The sequence below is a fragment of the Salvelinus alpinus genome, chromosome 24, assembly GCF_045679555.1.
Source record: "Salvelinus alpinus chromosome 24, SLU_Salpinus.1, whole genome shotgun sequence".
In the NCBI taxonomy this organism is placed as follows: domain Eukaryota; kingdom Metazoa; phylum Chordata; class Actinopteri; order Salmoniformes; family Salmonidae; genus Salvelinus; species Salvelinus alpinus.
This window is the reverse complement of record NC_092109.1, coordinates 33,385,115-33,403,382: the sequence shown is the minus strand read 5'-3', so window position 1 is coordinate 33,403,382 and position 18,268 is coordinate 33,385,115. Positions and strand designations below refer to the sequence as shown.

The 18,268-nt window shown below is 45.2% G+C and overlaps 1 protein-coding gene across 5 annotated transcripts; it reads left to right on the top strand.

The window, feature by feature from the left end:
• Window positions 1-2,580: 2,580 nt before the first annotated feature.
• dpp3 (dipeptidyl-peptidase 3) lies at window positions 2,581-18,083 on the top strand. 5 transcript variants are annotated; one of them, XM_071364615.1, is made up of 19 exons: window positions 2,739-2,774; window positions 6,905-6,910; window positions 9,617-9,955; window positions 10,238-10,327; window positions 10,420-10,557; window positions 10,693-10,767; window positions 11,022-11,112; window positions 11,221-11,351; window positions 13,046-13,176; window positions 13,278-13,336; window positions 13,446-13,640; window positions 13,774-13,886; window positions 14,256-14,348; window positions 14,615-14,677; window positions 16,032-16,156; window positions 16,284-16,404; window positions 16,624-16,803; window positions 16,937-17,099; window positions 17,263-18,083. In XM_071364615.1, the coding sequence occupies exons 1-19, from the start codon at window positions 2,739-2,741 to the stop codon at window positions 17,403-17,405; spliced, it is 2,292 nt and encodes a 763-aa protein (XP_071220716.1). In that variant the 3' UTR covers window positions 17,406-18,083. The 5 variants fall into 5 exon arrangements, with proteins under 5 accessions (XP_071220713.1, XP_071220716.1, XP_071220714.1 ...); XM_071364612.1 differs by lacking the exons at window positions 2,739-2,774; window positions 6,905-6,910 and adding an exon at window positions 2,581-2,676 and having other exon boundaries at window positions 9,625-9,955; XM_071364613.1 differs by lacking the exons at window positions 2,739-2,774; window positions 6,905-6,910 and adding an exon at window positions 2,812-3,805 and having other exon boundaries at window positions 9,625-9,955.
• The last annotated feature ends 185 nt before the right edge of the window (window positions 18,084-18,268 follow it).

The window sequence follows — 18,268 nt, the reverse complement described above, 5'->3', positions numbered from 1 at the left end:
TGAAAGGAAAAAACAAAAACCTGCACACTCGGCCCTCTGTGGAATGAGTTTGACACCCATGCTTAGCTATCAACCTCAGATCCAGAGAGAATGCATACATTTTCATACTGTTATAAGTTTCACTGGGCTTAATTTGTTTGGTTATTTTCCTCCTAAATTTCAATAAATTTCTCTGTGAATTGTGTTTGAGTTCAAACTGTGTAATTTATATTATATTTAGTTAGTTTTATCCTTTATCCCTGCTCTCTGAGGCTCCCCAGGGGTGAGAATGTCAGACTAGACTGGGCTCTGACAAAGACAAAAATATCAGTAGACCACAGTAGAAAAATGTTAATCTAAAGTTTGAGGTGTTTGAATCCAGAATGGGCATACCCAGACCCAGAGCAATATAGACTCTGGGCGTACCCATCACCAGAGTCACTTATTAAATAGAAGGATGAGACGCTTGTGTTTCCACTCTAACTATAGGATTTGTTGTCCACAGAGCAAAACGGCGGACTGTCAAGCTCTTGCGTTCCCCTGTCTTCCTCTCTTTGGATTGATGGATATATCTCATTCTTTGAATACTTTTTAAAATATTAGATGAGGGGCGTTGACGTCAACCGCCTGTATATACAATGAGTGAGACGCTATGGTAGCCTCATGAATATGCATAGATCCTCCCTCTGCAATTGGATCCTGGACTTCCTGATGGGCCGCCCCAGGTGGTGAGGGTAGGCAAAAACACATCCGCCATGGTTACCCTCAACATGTGGGCCCCTCAGGGGTGAGTGCTTAGTCCTCATGTACTCCCTGTTCACCCTTGACTGCGTGGCTGTGAACGACTCCAACACCGTCATTAAGTTTGCCGACGACACAACGATGAGACAGCCTATTGGGAGGGGGTCAGAGACCTGGCAGTGTGGTGCTACGACAACAACCTCTCCCTCAACATCAGGAAAATAAAGGAGCTGAGCATGCACCCATTTACACCGACAGGGCTGTAGTGGAGTGGATCGACAGCTTCAAGTTCCTCTGTGTCCACATCACTAAGGACCGATCATGGTCCAAATACACCAACACAGTCGTTAAGAGGACATGTCTTCCCTCTCAGGAGGCTCAAAAAAGGTTTGGCATGGGCCTCAGATCCTCAAAGTTATACAACGCACCAACGAGAGCATCTTGACCCCCTGCATCACCACTTGGTATGGCTACTGCTTGGCATCTGACCGTAAGGCACTACAGAGCGTATTGCGTACGGCCCAGTACATCACTGGTGCAGAGCTCCCTGCCATCCAGGACCTCAGAGGAAGGCCCAGCCACCCAAGTCATAGACTATTCTCTCTGCTACCTCACGGCACCATGGCTATTCCCGCCTCCAGTATTTGATCTAGAAGTGTTATAGAGACTGCAGAAAGATAGGGAGTGTGTTGATCCATCTGATTTGTTTAAGAGACGTCTGGATACTGTGTATCAGTATTTTGTGGCCATTACACAGATGGTTCAAAAGATCCAAGGACAGGACGTACTGGGTCATTATTTGTAGTGCAGGAATGTGCGGTGGCAGTCAGGAAACGTATTATAGATCATCTGGCTGTATATGCGGCGAAGCTGATGGCCATACTGTTGGCCTTGTAGTGGGTGGAGGAAGTCAAGCCAGACAGAGTAGTTATTTGCTCTGATTCATGTGCAGTGTTGATGAGTCTGCAGTCCTTTAGCTCACGTAGCAGACAAGACCTGCTTTATGATGTACTACAAACCCATGGCAGGATTAGACAGATGGGTAAACAGATAGAGGGGAATGAGGGTTAGAGAGGAACAAGGCAGTTGATGTACTTTTTAAACAAGCACTTAGTAGTGGGGATGTTGTTGTAGTTTCAATGAGCAAGGCAGAGGCAAGAAGCCTGATATGGACAGTGATGGTGCAGAGATGGCAGGAGCAGTGAAATAGAGATACTAAGAGCAGGCATTTATTTCAAGTACAGAGGAAAGTTGGGGAGGACGGCAGGAAGGGACAGAAGAGAGGAGGCTATTTTTACAAGAAGGTGGGACAAGCTGGTTGAATAAGACTTTAATGTGATAGGAAAGCATCCAACAGGAAAGTGTGATTAATGTCAGGAAATAGAGACTGTGGAGCATGTATTGCTACGGTGTGGGCAGTATCAGAGGGAAAAAGATAGGCTGAGATCTAGTATGAGGGAGAAGAGGATACAAGAAATTAGTATAGAGTATATTGAATAGATATAGTCTCAAATATGTTGTTTTTCTTTTGTAAGAGCAACTGGGCTGGCAGGTAGGATTTGGTTTGGGGGACTGAGTGGCGCAGCGGTTTAAGACACTGTATCACAGTGCTAGAGGTGTCACTACTGACCTGGGTTCAATCCCGGGTTGTATCACAACCGGCCATGATCGGGAGTCCCATAGGGCTGCGCACAATTGGCCCGGTGTTGTCTGGCCAGGGTAGAATGTCATTGTAAATAAGAATTTGTTCTTAACTGACTTGCCTAGTTAAATAAAAATTGTTTATCAATGTCCCTAGTCCGACACTCCAGTACAGTAGGTGGCGGTAATGCATCATAACTTTGGGTAAACCCCACCGAAGAAGAAGGCAGGTGGGCTTGGCATTGAACGAACATAGGAAGTGAATTTGAGAGTGAGATTGCAATTTGACGTTCAGACGTGTCCACAAATAATCAGGTAGTGTAGCCTAATACAAACTTGATTTAACGGCAACAGAAATACACCATAATCACTGCTGGATGTTTCGTTGTAACCTGATTAAAGGCTTGCGTATTGTAAATGTACAGTAGCAAGCGACAGAGGATTTACTCACTCAACGTTAGCTAGCCGGCTGACTAGTTAGCTAAGGTTAGCTGTTAGCCAGGGGTGTATTCATTACGGAAACAGTTTACTGTTTAAGAACCAAACCGAGAAAATGGAACGAAACAGAGAGGGACCTAAACTCTCGTTTGCATTCACAAAACGTTTTGTTAATAGACGAAACTTTTGCAACAGAATCGGCGTAATGATTACACCCCAATACATAGCGGTAGCTGGATAACTAGCTACTGGCTGCTACCATGTTCTACTATTACTATAAAGTTATGTAAGTTAAAAAGTGTATGGTTTCGAATAAACACCAGCGTTACGAATGTTCTATTAGCGGCAATCTATATTGCAAAATCTGGAGTTTATCCTAGCTAGCTAGTACCTTTAATGTTTTATTGAACCAACCCATTCGCTCCCACTGGCTAACCTAGCTAGATGGCTAGTAGCTAGCAGATCCGACCCGCTTTATTACAGTTGCACTAGGGTCAGACAGACTTTCTATTTAGGTTGAAGGCCACAGCATGCTCCCCATCCGAAACAGTTTGTGCATATATTATGCGTATATATTACATTTTGTGACCCGTGGACCTTTTGTAGGCCAATATAAAAAAGTATATATACTGAACAAAAAATATCAATGTAACATGCAACAATTGCAAATATTTTACTGAGTTACAGTTCATAAAGAAATCAGTCATTTTATTAGGCCCTAATCTATGGATTTCACATGACTGGGAATACAGATATGTATCTGTTGGTCACAGATACCTTTAAAAAAAAAAAGATCAGAAAACCAGTTAGTATCTGGTGTGATCACCATTTTGTAAGTCGCTCTGGATAAGAGCGTCTGCTAAATGACTTAAATGTAAATGTACCTGATGCAGCGCGACACATCTCCTTAGCATAGAGTTGATCATGCTGTTAATTGTGGCCTGTGGGATGTTGTCCCACTCCTCTTCAATGACTGTGAGAAGTTGCTGGATGGGTGACATGTCTGGTGAGTATGCAGGCCATGGAAGAACTGGGACATTTTCAGCTTCCAGGAATTGTGTACAGATCCTTGCGGCATGGGGCTGTGCATTATCATGCAGAAACATGAGGTGATAGCGGCGGATGAATGGCATGACAATCGGCCTCGGGATCTCATCACAGTATCTCTGTGCATTCAAATTGCCATCGATAAAATGCAATTGTGTTCGTTGTCCGTAGCTTATGCCTGCCCATACCATAACCCCACCGCCACCATGGGGCACTCTGTTCAAAACGTTGACATCAGCAAACCGCTCTCCCACACAACGCCATGCATGTGGTCTGCGGTTGTGAGGCCAGTTGGACATACTGCAAATTCTCAAAAATTATGTTGGAGGTGGCTTATGGTAGAGAAATGAACATTCAATTCTCTAGCAACAGCTCTGGTGGACATTCCTGCAGTCAGCATGCCAATTGCACGCTCCCTCAACTTGAGTCATCTGTGGCATTGTGTTGTTTTAGTGTTTTATTGTCCCCAGCACAAGGTGCACCTGTGTAATGATCATGCTGTTTATTAATCAGCTTCTTGATATGCCACACCTATCAGGTGGATGGATTATCTTGGCAAAGGAGAAATGCTCACTAACAGGGATGTGCACAACATTTGAGAGAAATAAGCTTTTTGTTTGAGAGACAATTTCTGGGATATTTTATTTCAGCTCATGAAACATGGGACCAACACTTTAATGTTTATATTTTTGTTCAGTGTATATAAACTCAGCAAAAAATTAAACGTCTTCTCACTGTCAACTGCGTTTATTTTCAGCAAACTTAACGTGTAAATATTTGTATGAACATGACAAGATTCAACAACTGAGACATAAACTGAGCAAGTGGCACAGACATGTGACTAACATAAATTGAATAATGTGTCCCTGAACAAAGGGGGGGTCAAAATCAAAAGTAGCCGTCAGTATCTGGTGTGGCCACCGGCTGCATTAAGTACTGCAGTGCATCTCCTCATGGAATGCACCAGATTTGCCAGTTCTTTCTGTGAGATGTTACACCACTCTTCCACCAAGGCACCTGCAAGTTCCTGGACATTTCTGGGAGGAATGGCCCTAGCCCTCACCCTCCGATCCAACAGGTCCCAGACATGCTCAGTGGGATTGAGATCCGGGCTCTTTGCTGGCCATGGCACAACCCTTACATTCCTGTCTGGCAGGAAATCACGCGTAGAACGAGCAGTATGGCTGGTGGCATTGTCATGCTGGAGGGTCATATCAGGATGAGCCTGCAGAAAGGGTACCACATGAGGGAGGAGGATGTCTTCCCTGTAACGCACAGCGTTGAGATTGCCTGCAATGACAACAAGCTCAGTCCGATGATGCTGTGACACACCGCCCCAGACCATGACGGACCCTCCACCTCCAAATCGATCCCGCTCCAGAGTACAGGCCTCGGTGTAACGCTCATTCCTTCTACGATAAACGCGAATCCGACCATCACCCCTGGTGAGACAAAACCACGACTCGTCAGTGAAGAGCACTTTTTGCCAGTACTGTCTGGTCCAGCGACGGTGGGTTTGTACCCATAGGCAACGTTTGTTGCAGGTGATGTCAGGTGAGGACCTGCCTTACAACAGGCCTACAAGTCCTCAGTCCAGCCTCTCTCAGCCTATTGCGGACAGTCTGAGCACTGATGGAGGGATTGTGCGTTCCTGGTGTAACTTGGGCAGTTGTTGTTGCCATCCTGTACCTGTCCCGCAGATGTGATGTTCGGATGTACAGATCCTGTGCAGGTGTTGTTACACGTGGTCTACCACTGCGAGGACATTCAGCTGTCCGTCCTGTCTCCCTGTAGCACGGTCTTAGGTGTCTCACAGTACGGACATTGCAATTTATTGCTCTGGCCACATCTGCAGTCCTCATGCCTCCTTGCAGCATGCCTAAGGCACATTCACGCAGATGAGCAGGGACCCTGGGCATCTTTCTTTTGGTATTTTTCAGCGTCAGTAGAAAGGCCTCATTAGTGTCCTAAGTTTTCATAGCTGTGACCTTAATTGCCTACCGTCTGTAAGCTGTTAGTGTCTTAATCACCGTTCCACAGGTGCATGTTCATTAATTGTTTATGGTTCATTGAACAAGCATGGGAAACGGGGTCGAAACCCTTTACAATGAAGATCTGTGAAGTTATTTGGATTTTTACAAATTATCTTTGAAAGACAGGGTCCTGAAAAAGGGACGTTTCTCTTTTTACTGAGTGTGTGTGTGTATATTATATACACTGCTCAAAAAAATAAAGGGAACACTTAAACAACACAATGTAACTCCAAGTCAATCACACTTCTATGAAATCAAACTGTCCACTTAGGAAGCAACACTGATTGACAATAAATTTCACATGCTGTTGTGCAAATGGAATAGACAAAAGGTGGAAATTATAGGCAATTAGCAAGACACCCCCAAAAAAGGAGTGATTCTGCAGGTGGTGACCACAGACCACTTCTCAGTTCCTATGCTTCCTGGCTGATGTTTTGGTCACTTTTGAATGCTGGCGGTGCTCTCACTCTAGTGGTAGCATGAGACGGAGTCTACAACCCACACAAGTGGCTCAGGTAGTGCAGTTCATCCAGGATGGCACATCAATGCGAGCTGTGGCAAAAAGGTTTGCTGTGTCTGTCAGCGTAGTGTCCAGAGCATGGAGGCGCTACCAGGAGACAGGCCAGTACATCAGGAGACGTGGAGGAGGCCGTAGGAGGGCAACAACCCAGCAGCAGGACCACTACCTCCGCCTTTGTGCAAGGAGGTGCACTGCCAGAGCCCTGCAAAATGACCTCCAGCAGGCCACAAATGTGCATGTGTCAGCATATGGTCTCACAAGGGATCTGAGGATCTCATCTCGGTACCTAATGGCAGTCAGGCTACCTCTGGCGAGCACATGGAGGGCTGTGCGGCCCCACAAAGAAATGCCACCCCAAACCATGACTGACCCACCGCCAAACCGGTCATGCTGGAGGATGTTGCAGGCAGCAGAACGTTTTCCACGGCGTCTCCAGACTCTGTCACGTCTGTCACATGTGCTCAGTGTGAACCTGCTTTCATCTGTGAAGAGCACAGGGCGCCAGTGGCGAATTTGCCAATCTTGGTGTTCTCTGGCAAATGCCAAACGTCCTGCACGGTGCTGGGCTGTAAGCACAACCCCCACCTGTGGACGTCGGGTCCTCATACCACCCTCATGGAGTCTGTTTCTGACCGTTTGAGCAGACACATGCACATTTGTGGCCTACTGGAGGTCATTTTGCAGGGCTCTGGCAGTGCACCTCCTGGCACAAAGGCGGAGGTAGCAGTCCTGCTGCTGGGTTGTTGCCCTCCTACGGCCTCCTCCACGTCTCCTGATGTACTGTCCTGTCTCCTGGTAGCGCCTCCATGCTCTGGACACTACGCTGACAGACACAGCAAACCTTTTTGCCACAGCTCGCATTGATGTGCCATCCTGGATGAACTGCACTACCTGAGCCACTTGTGTGGGTTGTAGACTCCGTCTCATGCTACCACTAGAGTGAGAGCACCGCCAGCATTCAAAAGTGACCAAAACATCAGCCAGGAAGCATAGGAACTGAGAAGTGGTCTGTGGTCACCACCTGCAGAATCACTCCTTTTTTGGGGGTGTCTTGCTAATTGCCTATAATTTCCACCTTTTGTCTATTCCATTTGCACAACAGCATGTGAAATTTATTGTCAATCAGTGTTGCTTCCTAATTGGACAGTTTGATTTCACAGAAGTGTGATTGACTTGGAGTTACATTGTGTTGTTTAAGTGTTCCCTTTATTTTTTTGAGCAGTGTATATATATATATATATTTATAATTATTTTTGGGAACTCAGTCTGGGTCTCAATTGTTGAGAGTTAAAATAATAGAATACACAAGGTGCAATTTAGAAATTTGGTTGTGCATCAGCAGTTACTCAATACCATTGTCAGCAAATAATTATTTGATTGGTAAGTTAGTCTAGGGGCCAGCTATCTAAACTTGTAGTAAGCATGGTTGAATTATAGACCTGGGTGGGGCCCATTGATAATCTGTTATATTAAAAACGGCAAACATTTTTGTCAACCCTTTTGCAAAATGTGTAGAATTGCCGGAAATTAGCTGAAAATCTGCACATTTTTCTCTCTACTCCGTGGCAAAATGAGTAGAATTGCATGAAATGAGTTAGAAAAATGCTAAATCTTCTCTCCGCCCCATTGCAAAATGTGTACAATTGCAGGAAATTAACTTTAAAACATTTTTTTTATCTTCGCTGCCACGAGGGGAGCTTTCAAAATGTATTTCTCGGAAGGTGGGGGTTCCATTTTTTTGTGGCTCCCACCTCCATCAAAGTTACCCATCCCCGATCTAAACCACTGTGAAATATATTTTCCATAACCAAAAATATTGTATTTTCAGCTGTGTGAAGCTTATGTACAAAACTGAAAGTAAAAGCTAAACTTAAAAACAGGAAGCATAGAAATAGTGCACATAGAACAGATCTACCACTTTTTTAGACTTGCTTTCAATGAGAATGACAGATTTATAACTCACATTTCTATGTGAATTTGGTCGGGTCACCCAAAAAGTTACATATTGCAGCTTTAAGTGTGTGTCTACACTTGACACTTACATGTGACTTCCGCAATTAGAATCGAAGATTGGGTCTAGTCGCATTGTGGTCGGATCAGGGCGGCAGGTGGCCTAGTGGTTAGAGCATTGGGCCAGTAACCGAAATGTTGCTGGATCGATACCCCGAGCTGACAAGGTAAAAATCTGTCGTTCTGCCCCTGAACAAGGCAGTTAACCCACTGTTCCCCGGTAGGCCGTCATCGTAAATAAGAATTTGTTCTTAACTGACTTGCCTAGTTAAATGTTTTTTAAAAAAAGTGTTCAGATCTGGTTGACAACTTCAGGTAGTGGTCAGGGACACATTGTGTCCAGCTTTCTCCTCAGTCTGGACGCAATCAGGCTACCGAAAGCACATACAGTGGGCGACGTCAGCAGTGCTCTGCACACAAGTCTCCATAAAACATGGTTTTGGGAGCAAGACGCACCTTTTTCCTTAAATGTTGGATGAAATACGTTCCTAGTGTGTGAGAAACGTGTTTGCTGGCTTCATAAATGAAATTATTTCGAAAATATATATTTTTGTTTTGCTAGTATTATGCTAACCTGTTAGCTGGATAAAGTAGTTGCCATCAAGTTGTGTTATCAGATTTAGCATGTTCCACCATTTGCAGAATGCATACAGGCATTGGAAAGGGGAATCCGGACACAATGTGGACATGGTACACATTTAAATGTAGCTGATGCATGACGTGTTCGGAATTTCATGATCACAACTCACATGATTAGAATCAAAAGCTGCATGAACTGTCAAGTGTAGACATGGCCTTAGTTACTGTGGAGCCGGTGCAAGATATGGTTCGGAAAATGTACCTCAGTCCAGGGATGAGAAATGCGTTGTACTCCTAATTGTCCCATTTTTCCCATTTGTTACACCGAGAAGATTGAACGACTGCTAGTCTTTCCGTAAAACTGCCCTTTTCGTCCTCCTGCTAAGTAGCAGAAGCCACAGCAGCCATGGAATGGCAATGTCAGCCAATCTGCTCCTTCGTTGTTAAACGTGATGTAGGTGTCTAGCTAGTTTTGATTGCTTTATCATGCAATGTATTTAGTTAAAGTTACAGCCAGGAAGGATTCTCAGAACTTCTCACCTGATGACTTGAGACATAATGTTAGTGTGGAAATGTGACCATACATCTAGAAACATTTCTTGGAGCTAATAATATGCATTTTGTTTACATCTACAGATTCTCAACAGTGAGTGTTGTGTTGAAGAGGCAGCTGCAAGCGTCCAGATTGTTGTTCACCATGGTGGACTCTCAGTACTTCCTCCCCAATGACATTGGGATCTCTACGCTGGACTGTACTGAAGCCTTTCGGCTGCTGTCCCCTAGAGAAAAGCTCTATGCGCACTACCTCTCCCGGTCTGCCTGGTACGGAGGACTGGCTGTGCTGCTGCAGACCTCGCCTGAGTCTGCCTCCATCTTCGTTCTCTTACAGAGGCTGTTCCGCAAGCAGCCAGCAGCACAGCTGGAGAGCATGGCCACTGCAGCTGGACTTAGTCCTGAAGAGTACCAGGTCAAGTAATGCACCTGCCTACAGAGTCTTGGGAGAAAAACTGAGTCAAACAATGAACATAGAATTCGAATTTGTGTATACACACACACACACAGTGATGGTAGAGGCTTAGAGTTCTATCAGAATATAGGCTTTAGAGTACAAAGTACACCGTGTGTTGAATATGTCACACATCCACTCCACCTGCTCATACTCCCAGCCACTCAGCCTGTTGTAATAAACATGTTTTCTGTAACTCAGCCTGACTAGATAATAATAGCTATTTATCTTCTGTATTTACAGGCCTTTCTTGTTTATGCTGCTGGTCTCTATGCCAACATGGGAAACTACAAGTCATTTGGAGACACCAAGTTCATTCCCAACCTCCCCCAGGTAGATCATCCTCACTTATAACTGAATGTATTATAAAAAAGCCTTGGCATAATCACGGCGGTGGCCTTTAATAACCACTCATTGCGCTATAGGAGAAGCTGAAGGCCCTTGTGTGGCAGAGCCAGGCATTCCAGGACAGCCCCAGTGAGATGGAGGCCCTGTGGGACAGCTGCTCCACCCTCCTCTTCTCCCTGGAGGACCAACAGAAACAGCTGGGCTTGGGGGACAAGGTGAGAGACTTCCTGACTTTCTTACCACCTTATGTGGTGATGGGTTCCCTTATTGCCAGCCTTAGTTGTTTGAATAAATCCTGTATACTGTAGCCTAGGTATTGATAATGATGTTGCTTTATTTCTTGTTCTCAGGGAGTCACCACATACTTCTCAGGGAACTGTTGCTTGGAGGATGCAGAGTTGGCCCAGAAATTCCTGGATTCAAAGGTGTGTATTCAAGCTTGTCTTATGTCTGTGTTATTAGTATTTTAGGATTTAGGCGGCAGGTAGCCTAGCGGTTAAGAACGTTGGGCCAGTAACAGAAAGGTCGCTGGTTCGAATCCCCAAGCCGACTAGGTGAATAATCTGTTGATGTGCCCTTGAGCAAGGCACTTCACCCTAATTGCTCCTGTAAGTCACTCTGGATGAGAGTGTCTGCTAAATGACTAAAATGTACATTTATATAAGTGTCTCCCTTACAGAACCTGAGTGCCTACAACACACGACTGTTCAAGAACAAATCAGAAGGGAAGGCCAGCTATGAGGTGCGCCTGGCGTCAGCTGTGCAGAAAGGTGAGAGTGCCATGTCCTTTTTAAAAAGCTATGCTAATTGAGGAAACACTGGTTATTTTTCTGTTAATGTCAGTAATGCATTCTCTTTATTAAATCCCCTGCTGCTAGACTGTGCAGTGGAAGGGGAGGGGGAGACCAGGTGTGGCAGATATGACTTTGAGGACTGTGTCTTCACGGTGTCCAGGGGAGACTATGCTTACCTTATGAAGAAAGTGAGTGAAAATCTGGAGAAAGCAAAGGTGAGTTCAAAGACAATATTCTAATTCAAATGTACATTGCGTTCGGAAAGTATTCAGACCCCTTGAATTTTTCCACATTTTGTTACGTTACAGCCTTATTCTAAAATGGATCAAATCGTTTTTTCCCCCTCAATCTACACACTACCCAATAATGACAAAGCAAAAACAGGTTTTTAGACATTCTTGCAAAAAAATAAATGTATACAATTATTCAGACCCTTTACTCAGTACTTTGTTGAAGCACCTTTGGCAGTGATTACAGCCTCGAGTCTTCTTGGGTATGACGCTACAAGCTTGGCACACCTGTATTTGGAATGTTTCTCCCATTCTTCTCTGCAGATCCTCTCTAGCTCTGTCAGGTTGGATGGGGAGCGTCGCTGCACAGATATTTTCAGGTCTATCCAGGCTCTGGCTGGGCCACTCAAGGACATTGAGACTTGTCCCGAAGCCACTCCTGCGTTGTCTTGGCTATGTGCTTAGGGTCGTTGTCCTGGTGGAAGGTGAACCTTCGTCCCAGTCTGAGGTCCTGAGCGCTCTGGAGCAGATTTTCATCAAGGATCTCTCTGTACTTTGCTCTGTTCATCTTTTCCTTGATCCTGACTAGTCTTCCAGTCCCTGCCGCTGAAAAACATCCCCACAGTATGATGCTGCCACCACCATGCTTCACCGTAGAGATGGTGCCAGGTTTCCTCCAGACATGGTGCTTGGCATTCAGGCCAAATAGTTCAATCTTGGTTTCATCAGACCAGAGATTCTTGTTTCTCATGGTCTGAGAGTTCTTTAGGTGCCTTTTGGCAAACTCCAAGCGGGCTATCATGTGCCTTTTACTGAGGAGTGGCTTCCGTCTGGCCACTCTACCATAAAGGCCTGATTAGTGCAGTGCTGCAGAGATGGTTGTCCTTCTGGAATGTTCTCCCATCTCCACAGATGAACTCTATAGCTCTGTCAAAGTGACCATCAGGTTCTTGGTCACCTCCCTGGCCAAGGCCCTTCTCTCTCAATTGCTCAGTTTGGCTGGGCGGCCAGCTCTAGGAGAAGTCTTGGTGGTTCCAAATTTCTTCAATTTTTAAGAATGATGGAGGCTGCTGTTCTTGGGGACCTTCAATGCTGCAATTTTTGTTACCCTTCTTCAGATCTGTGCCTCGACACGGTCCTGTCTCGGAGCTCTACGGACAATTCCTTCGAGATCATGGCTTGGTTTTTGCTCTGACATGCACTGTCAACTGTGGGACCTTTTTATGTAGACAGGTGTGTGCCTTTCCAAATCATGTCCAATCAATAACATTTACCACAGGTGGACTCCAATCAAGTTGTAGAAACATCTCAAGGATCATCAATGGAAACAGGATGCACCTGAGCTCAATTTCGAGTCTCATAACAAGGGGTCTGAATACTTATGTAAATAAGGTAATTCTGTTTTTATTTTTAATACATTTGCAACATTTTCTAAACCTATTCTCGCTTTGTTATTATGGGTATGGTGTGTAGATTAATGAAGAAAATCAATAAAAAAATATATATATTTTAGAAAAAAGTTGTAGTGTAACAAAATGTGGACAAAGTCAAAGGGTCTGAATACTTTCTGGATGCACTGTTTTTTTGTCCCTTTATCAATTAAAAAGTGTTTCAAAACTACTAGTGCATCTTAGAAATGTGGGTTTGGTCTCGTGTCAACGTCTTGTCCTTGATGACAGGACCATGCTGCCAATGAGAACCAGAAGCGAATGCTGCAGGAATATGCACAGAGTTTCACCTTTGGGTCCATAGAAGCGCACAAGGAGGGCTCTCGTTTCTGGATCAAAGACAAGGGACCCATCGTTGAGAGGTGAGAGAGCACTGGACTCCACGTTTGGCCTTCCACTCAGGATGAAATAGAAGTAGCAATCTCTTCATTTTCTGTTCTTCTTTTTCCCATTTCTCTCCTAGTTATATTGGCTTTATCGAGAGCTACAGGGATCCCTTTGGTTCCAGGGGAGAGTTTGAAGGTACAAATGAAGAGGCAAATCATGTGTTATCAATATCACCCCTATTATCACGACATGTTTTGGAAGACTCCTTGGTGATCTTATTAGGGTTTGTCTTTGCTTCCCTCAGGCTTTGTGGCTGTGGTGAACAAGGCCATGAGTGAACGCTTTGCTAAGCTGGTGAGCTCAGCCGAGGTGCTGCTGCCAGAGCTGCCATGGCCAAAAGACTTTGAGAAGGACCGTTTCCTCCTACCAGACTTCACCTCCCTGGACGTGCTGACGTTCGCTGGCAGTGGCATTCCAGCTGGCATTAACATTCCCAACTGTGAGTGTCACTTCCAACGGACTCTTTATCTCATTAATATTGACACGACTGATCCACAGTTTCTTATGGTCTTGGAAGGATCTCTTAATGACTTCAGCTAAACGTTAACTCTGTGTGTCTGATCTGTGTCCAGATGATGACATCAGACAGTCGGAGGGCTTTAAGAATGTCTCCTTGGGCAATGTGCTGGCTGTGGCCTACGCTACCCAGAAGGACAAGCTCACCTTCCTGGATGAGGAAGACAAGGTAATGACAAGCTCACCTTCCTAGATGAGGCAGGCGAGGTAAACGACTAGCTCACTATGATCTCCTCAGTACCAGGTGTAGGGCCTTGTGATTTGGGCAATCATGTGTCATAGCAAGGTTTTATCCTGTATTTTTTTGCCTTATCCAGAAATTATATTTAGACCAAAACTGAAAGCAATTGTCTTGCAATGGTTCTGGACTATCTGACATGAAAAAAAGTGGGATCAATTTATGGAAAAGCATTAAATAAATGTTAAAATCCAGGTCATGTGGCATTATTGCACAAAACACAGGGCCCTATCAAAGATACAATTTATGTCTCAGTCGGATCTTTTCCAGTTCCTTCAATGATCGCTCTCTGTCTTTCAGGATATGTACATTAAGTGGAAGGGGCCCTCCTTCGAGGTGCAGGTTGGCCTCCATGAACTGCTGGGCCATGGCAGTGGGAAGCTCTTTGTCCAGGTGAGCGAGAGCGAGTCCTCTCCATCCATACTCATGTCATGCATGGTCAGTCTTTGCATCCATAGCCTAGTCTATGCATTTGAGTGCTTACATTTCTCCAGCTCAACCCCCCCCCCCCCCCCAAGCTGTTTACCATAACAGTGACCAGGTGACCACTTTGCTATTGATTGAACTGCAGATTGCTCCTTTAATATCTAAATGTCTGGTTTTCAGTTACACTTAATCATTCACAATGGCTGTATCATTATGTGCTGTCACATGTACAGGATGAGAAGGGGACTTTCAACTTCGAGCAGGATAATGTTCGCAATCCTGAGACTGGAGAAGAGGTGAGTCTATACATCAGTCGTTTGGTATCATACGTTTTCTTAATTCTTTGCTTTGGACTGATTCTGAGACAGCATCATTTATTGTTGGGGTAAAGTACATGACCAGAAAAATGTGGTCACCTGCTCATCAAACATCTCATTCCAGTATCATGGGCATTAATATGGAGTTGCCCCCCCCTCCCCCTTGCCACTACAACAGCCTCCACTCTTCTGGGAAGGTTTCCACTAGATGTTGGAACATTGCTACGGGGACTTGCTTCCATTCAGCCACATGAGCATTAGTGGGGTCGGGCACTGATGTTGGGCGATTAGGCCTGGCTCGCATTCGGCGTTCCAATTCATCCCGAAGGTGTTCGATGGGGTTGAGGTCAGGGCTCTGTGCAGGCCAGTCAAGTTCTTCCACATCGATCGCGACTAACCATTTCTGTATGGACCTCGCTTTGTGCACAGGGGCATTGTCTTGCTGAAACAGGAAAGCGCCTTCCCTCAACTGTTGCCATAAAGTTGGAAGCGCAGAATCGTCTAGAATATCATTGAATGCTGTAGCATTGATTTCCCTTCACTGGAACTAAGGGGTCTAGCCCAAACCATGAAAAACAGCCACAGACCATTATCCCTCCTCCACCAAACTTCCAGTTGGCACTATGCATTCGGGCAGGTAGCATTCTCCTGGCCTCCGCCAAACCCAGATTCGTCCATCAGACTGCCAGATGGTGAAGCATGGTTCATCACTCCAGAGAATGCATTTCCACTGCTCCAGAGTCCAATGGCGGCGAGCTTTACACCATTCCACCCAACGCTTGGTATTGCGTATATTGATTTTAGGCTTGTGTGCGGCTGCTTGACCATGGAAACCCATTTCATGAAGCTCCCCATGCTTCTTCCAGAGCCAGTTTGGAACTCGGTACTGAGTGTTGAAACTGAGGACAGAAGCTTTTATGCACTTCAGCACTCGGCGGTCCCGTTATGTGAGCTTGTGTTGCCTACCACTTCGTGGCTGAGCCGTTGTTGCTCGTAGACGTTTCCACTTCACAATAACAGCACTTGCGGTTGACCGGGCAGCTCTAGCAGGGCAGAAATTTAACAAACTTACTTGTTGGAAGGGTGGCATCCTATCACGGTGCCACGTTAAAAGTCACTGAGTTCTTCCGTAAGGCAATTCTACTACCAATGTTTGTCTATGGAGATTGCATGGCTGTGTGCTCGATTTTATACACCTGTCAGCAAATAGCCGACTCCACTCATTTGAAGGGGTGTCCACATACTTTTGTATATATAGTGTATCTATGATCTTGATTTAAGTCTTGAAATTTCTGGTTTAAGTATTGTCTAAAGTATGGTTTATGTGCTTCAGATCACCACCTGGTACAAAGGCAATGAAACATGGGATAGCAAATTTTCCACCATTTCTTGCTCTTATGAAGAGTGCAGGGCCGAGTGTGTGGGGCTTTACCTCTGTCTCAACAAACACGTGCTCAGGTACCTTTACGCACGCACGCGCACACACACATACTCTGTTACTCACTGAATCTACATGAATATATAAACAGTGATCTTATGTGGGTCAGGCTGCTCTAACAAGGATGATGTCCCTGTGGGTTTGCAGTATCTTTGGCCACGAGGACGAGGATGCAAAGGAGGTGGTGTACATCAACTGGCTCAACATGGTGCGAGCTGGCCTACTGGGCCTGGAGTTCTTTACCCCCGAGAGCAAGAGCTGGAGACAGGTCAGCGAAGTTCAGTCCTTTGTATAGTACAGCCTATCATGCTGTCTTTCTTACTCTAAAGCTCTTTTGAATTGCATTCCCACTGACTTGAGAGCTAGCCAGTATGATCTCGCGTGCTTACATGAATGGTTCGCTGCAGTGTTAATCAGTCTGGTTGTATGAGGCTATATGTGACCCCTTGTGTCTGTTTGACTGAACCTCCTGTTGTCTCTGTCTCAGGCCCACATGCAGGCTCGCTTTGTGATCCTACGGGTGCTCCTGGAGGCTGGCGAGGGGCTGGTGACCCTGAAGGAGAGCACAGGAAAGGATGGGCGCCCAGATGCCCTCATAACACTGGACCGCAGCAAGGTCCACACTGTGGGCAAAGTTGCCATCGAGAGGTTCCTATGCAAACTACAGGTACAGCCGTAGAATCCTAGAAAATGTCTTGGTCATGGCTGGGATTACAGGGGTAAATTACCAGCCATCAATATTCAATTTAAAAATCTAATCAAGTCTCCTATTTGACCCATTATAATCCATGTCCCTGCAGGTCATCAAGTCCACAGCTGATGTGGAGGGAGGCAGAGCTCTGTATGAGGGTTACTCAGCTGTGTCAGACACTGGTTCTCACAACTTCCTGCGCCTGCGGGAGACTGTTCTCCTGCGCAAAGAGGCTCGCAAGATGTTTGTTCAGGCCAACACAAGGGTCAAAGGTCAGTCTTTTTCCCCCTGTCCTAATGCCAAGACACGTCTACATTTTAAATGGCCCTTCATATATCTTCCTACTAAGTGGTCTACCTTCTTGATAATAAGACTTTTTTTATCACCCGGCCTAAACCATTCTAGTTCTAAGACTTGATGTATTGTGTGATGCAGGTGAAAGTGTGGAGCTGGTGGAATACGAGGGTAGTGCAGCCGGACTGATCCTCTCCTTCACAGAACGGTTTGCAGATGACGCCGAGGAGGTGGAGGCCCACCTGCTAGAGCTGAACAAGAGAGATGCCCCCTGCTGGTGCTGAGTGAACAGTGCAGATACACAGTCAAAGCACTGCTAAGACCCAGACATGCTACTGCTCTGCCCATGCCTGCTTCTGACTGAAACATCCCTGGTCTGTGTGGACCTGTCATAAGAAAGGATCTTTCACTGTCAAATGCCTAAATCAGTCAAGGGTGGAATGCACATGTGGTTATGGCTGTGATTGGGAGATGAGAGACATTCACCCCCGAGGCACAGTTTCAAACTACGTTAAGTCCCTATCATTATGCAGTTATCCCCCTTCCAATATCAGGAAGGACAGGAACAGTGTAAACAATCTGGTGTTGAAAGGACCTAGTGGTAGAAGCTTGAAGTCAGTTTGAAACAAGGCCAGAGTATAAAAAAAAGCTAAGTGACTCAAGGGAACTATACACGGTTCAACATCAACTGTGTCAATCAAATCCCAACCACAGTCGTATTAAACTTTTGTTGACACATTTCAATTGCTCTTTGTCTTAACAATGTTCTTTTTATAGAACTTCCAAATAATATTAATCATATGATAAGCTTTTCGGCCCTTGTGTCCAGGGCACTTGAAGCCACCACTGTGACATGGTCAAAGGCAAGGCATTGTCAAAGGGTCCACAGTACTGTAAGTCTCTCTCTTGGTTAGGTTGTTGAGAAACAACCTATACAAAAATAAATTTGATTTAAAAAATAAGACCTATGTCTGTTTTTTGTTCTGAAAAATCTCATAACTTCCGTAATCAGCTGCATACTAAACTGGTACACATTGGAATATAATTTACACAGACTTTTGTATTTATTTCTCATTATCTTGCAATCTCAGACCTGCCAACATGCACGCATTTTGCGTACCAACTCCGCCATTTTCTGTCCATGTAC

Excerpts from the sequence above, each read along its gene's own strand:
- dpp3 (XM_071364615.1), top strand. The coding sequence starts at position 2,739 with ATGTTTCGTTGTAACCTGATTAAAGGCTTGCGTATT. Across the intron at positions 13,887-14,255 it reads TCCTGGATGAGGAAGACAAG|GATATGTACATTAAGTGGAA; the intron begins GTAATGACAAGC and ends TCTGTCTTTCAG. Across the intron at positions 16,804-16,936 it reads GGTTCCTATGCAAACTACAG|GTCATCAAGTCCACAGCTGA; the intron begins GTACAGCCGTAG and ends ATGTCCCTGCAG.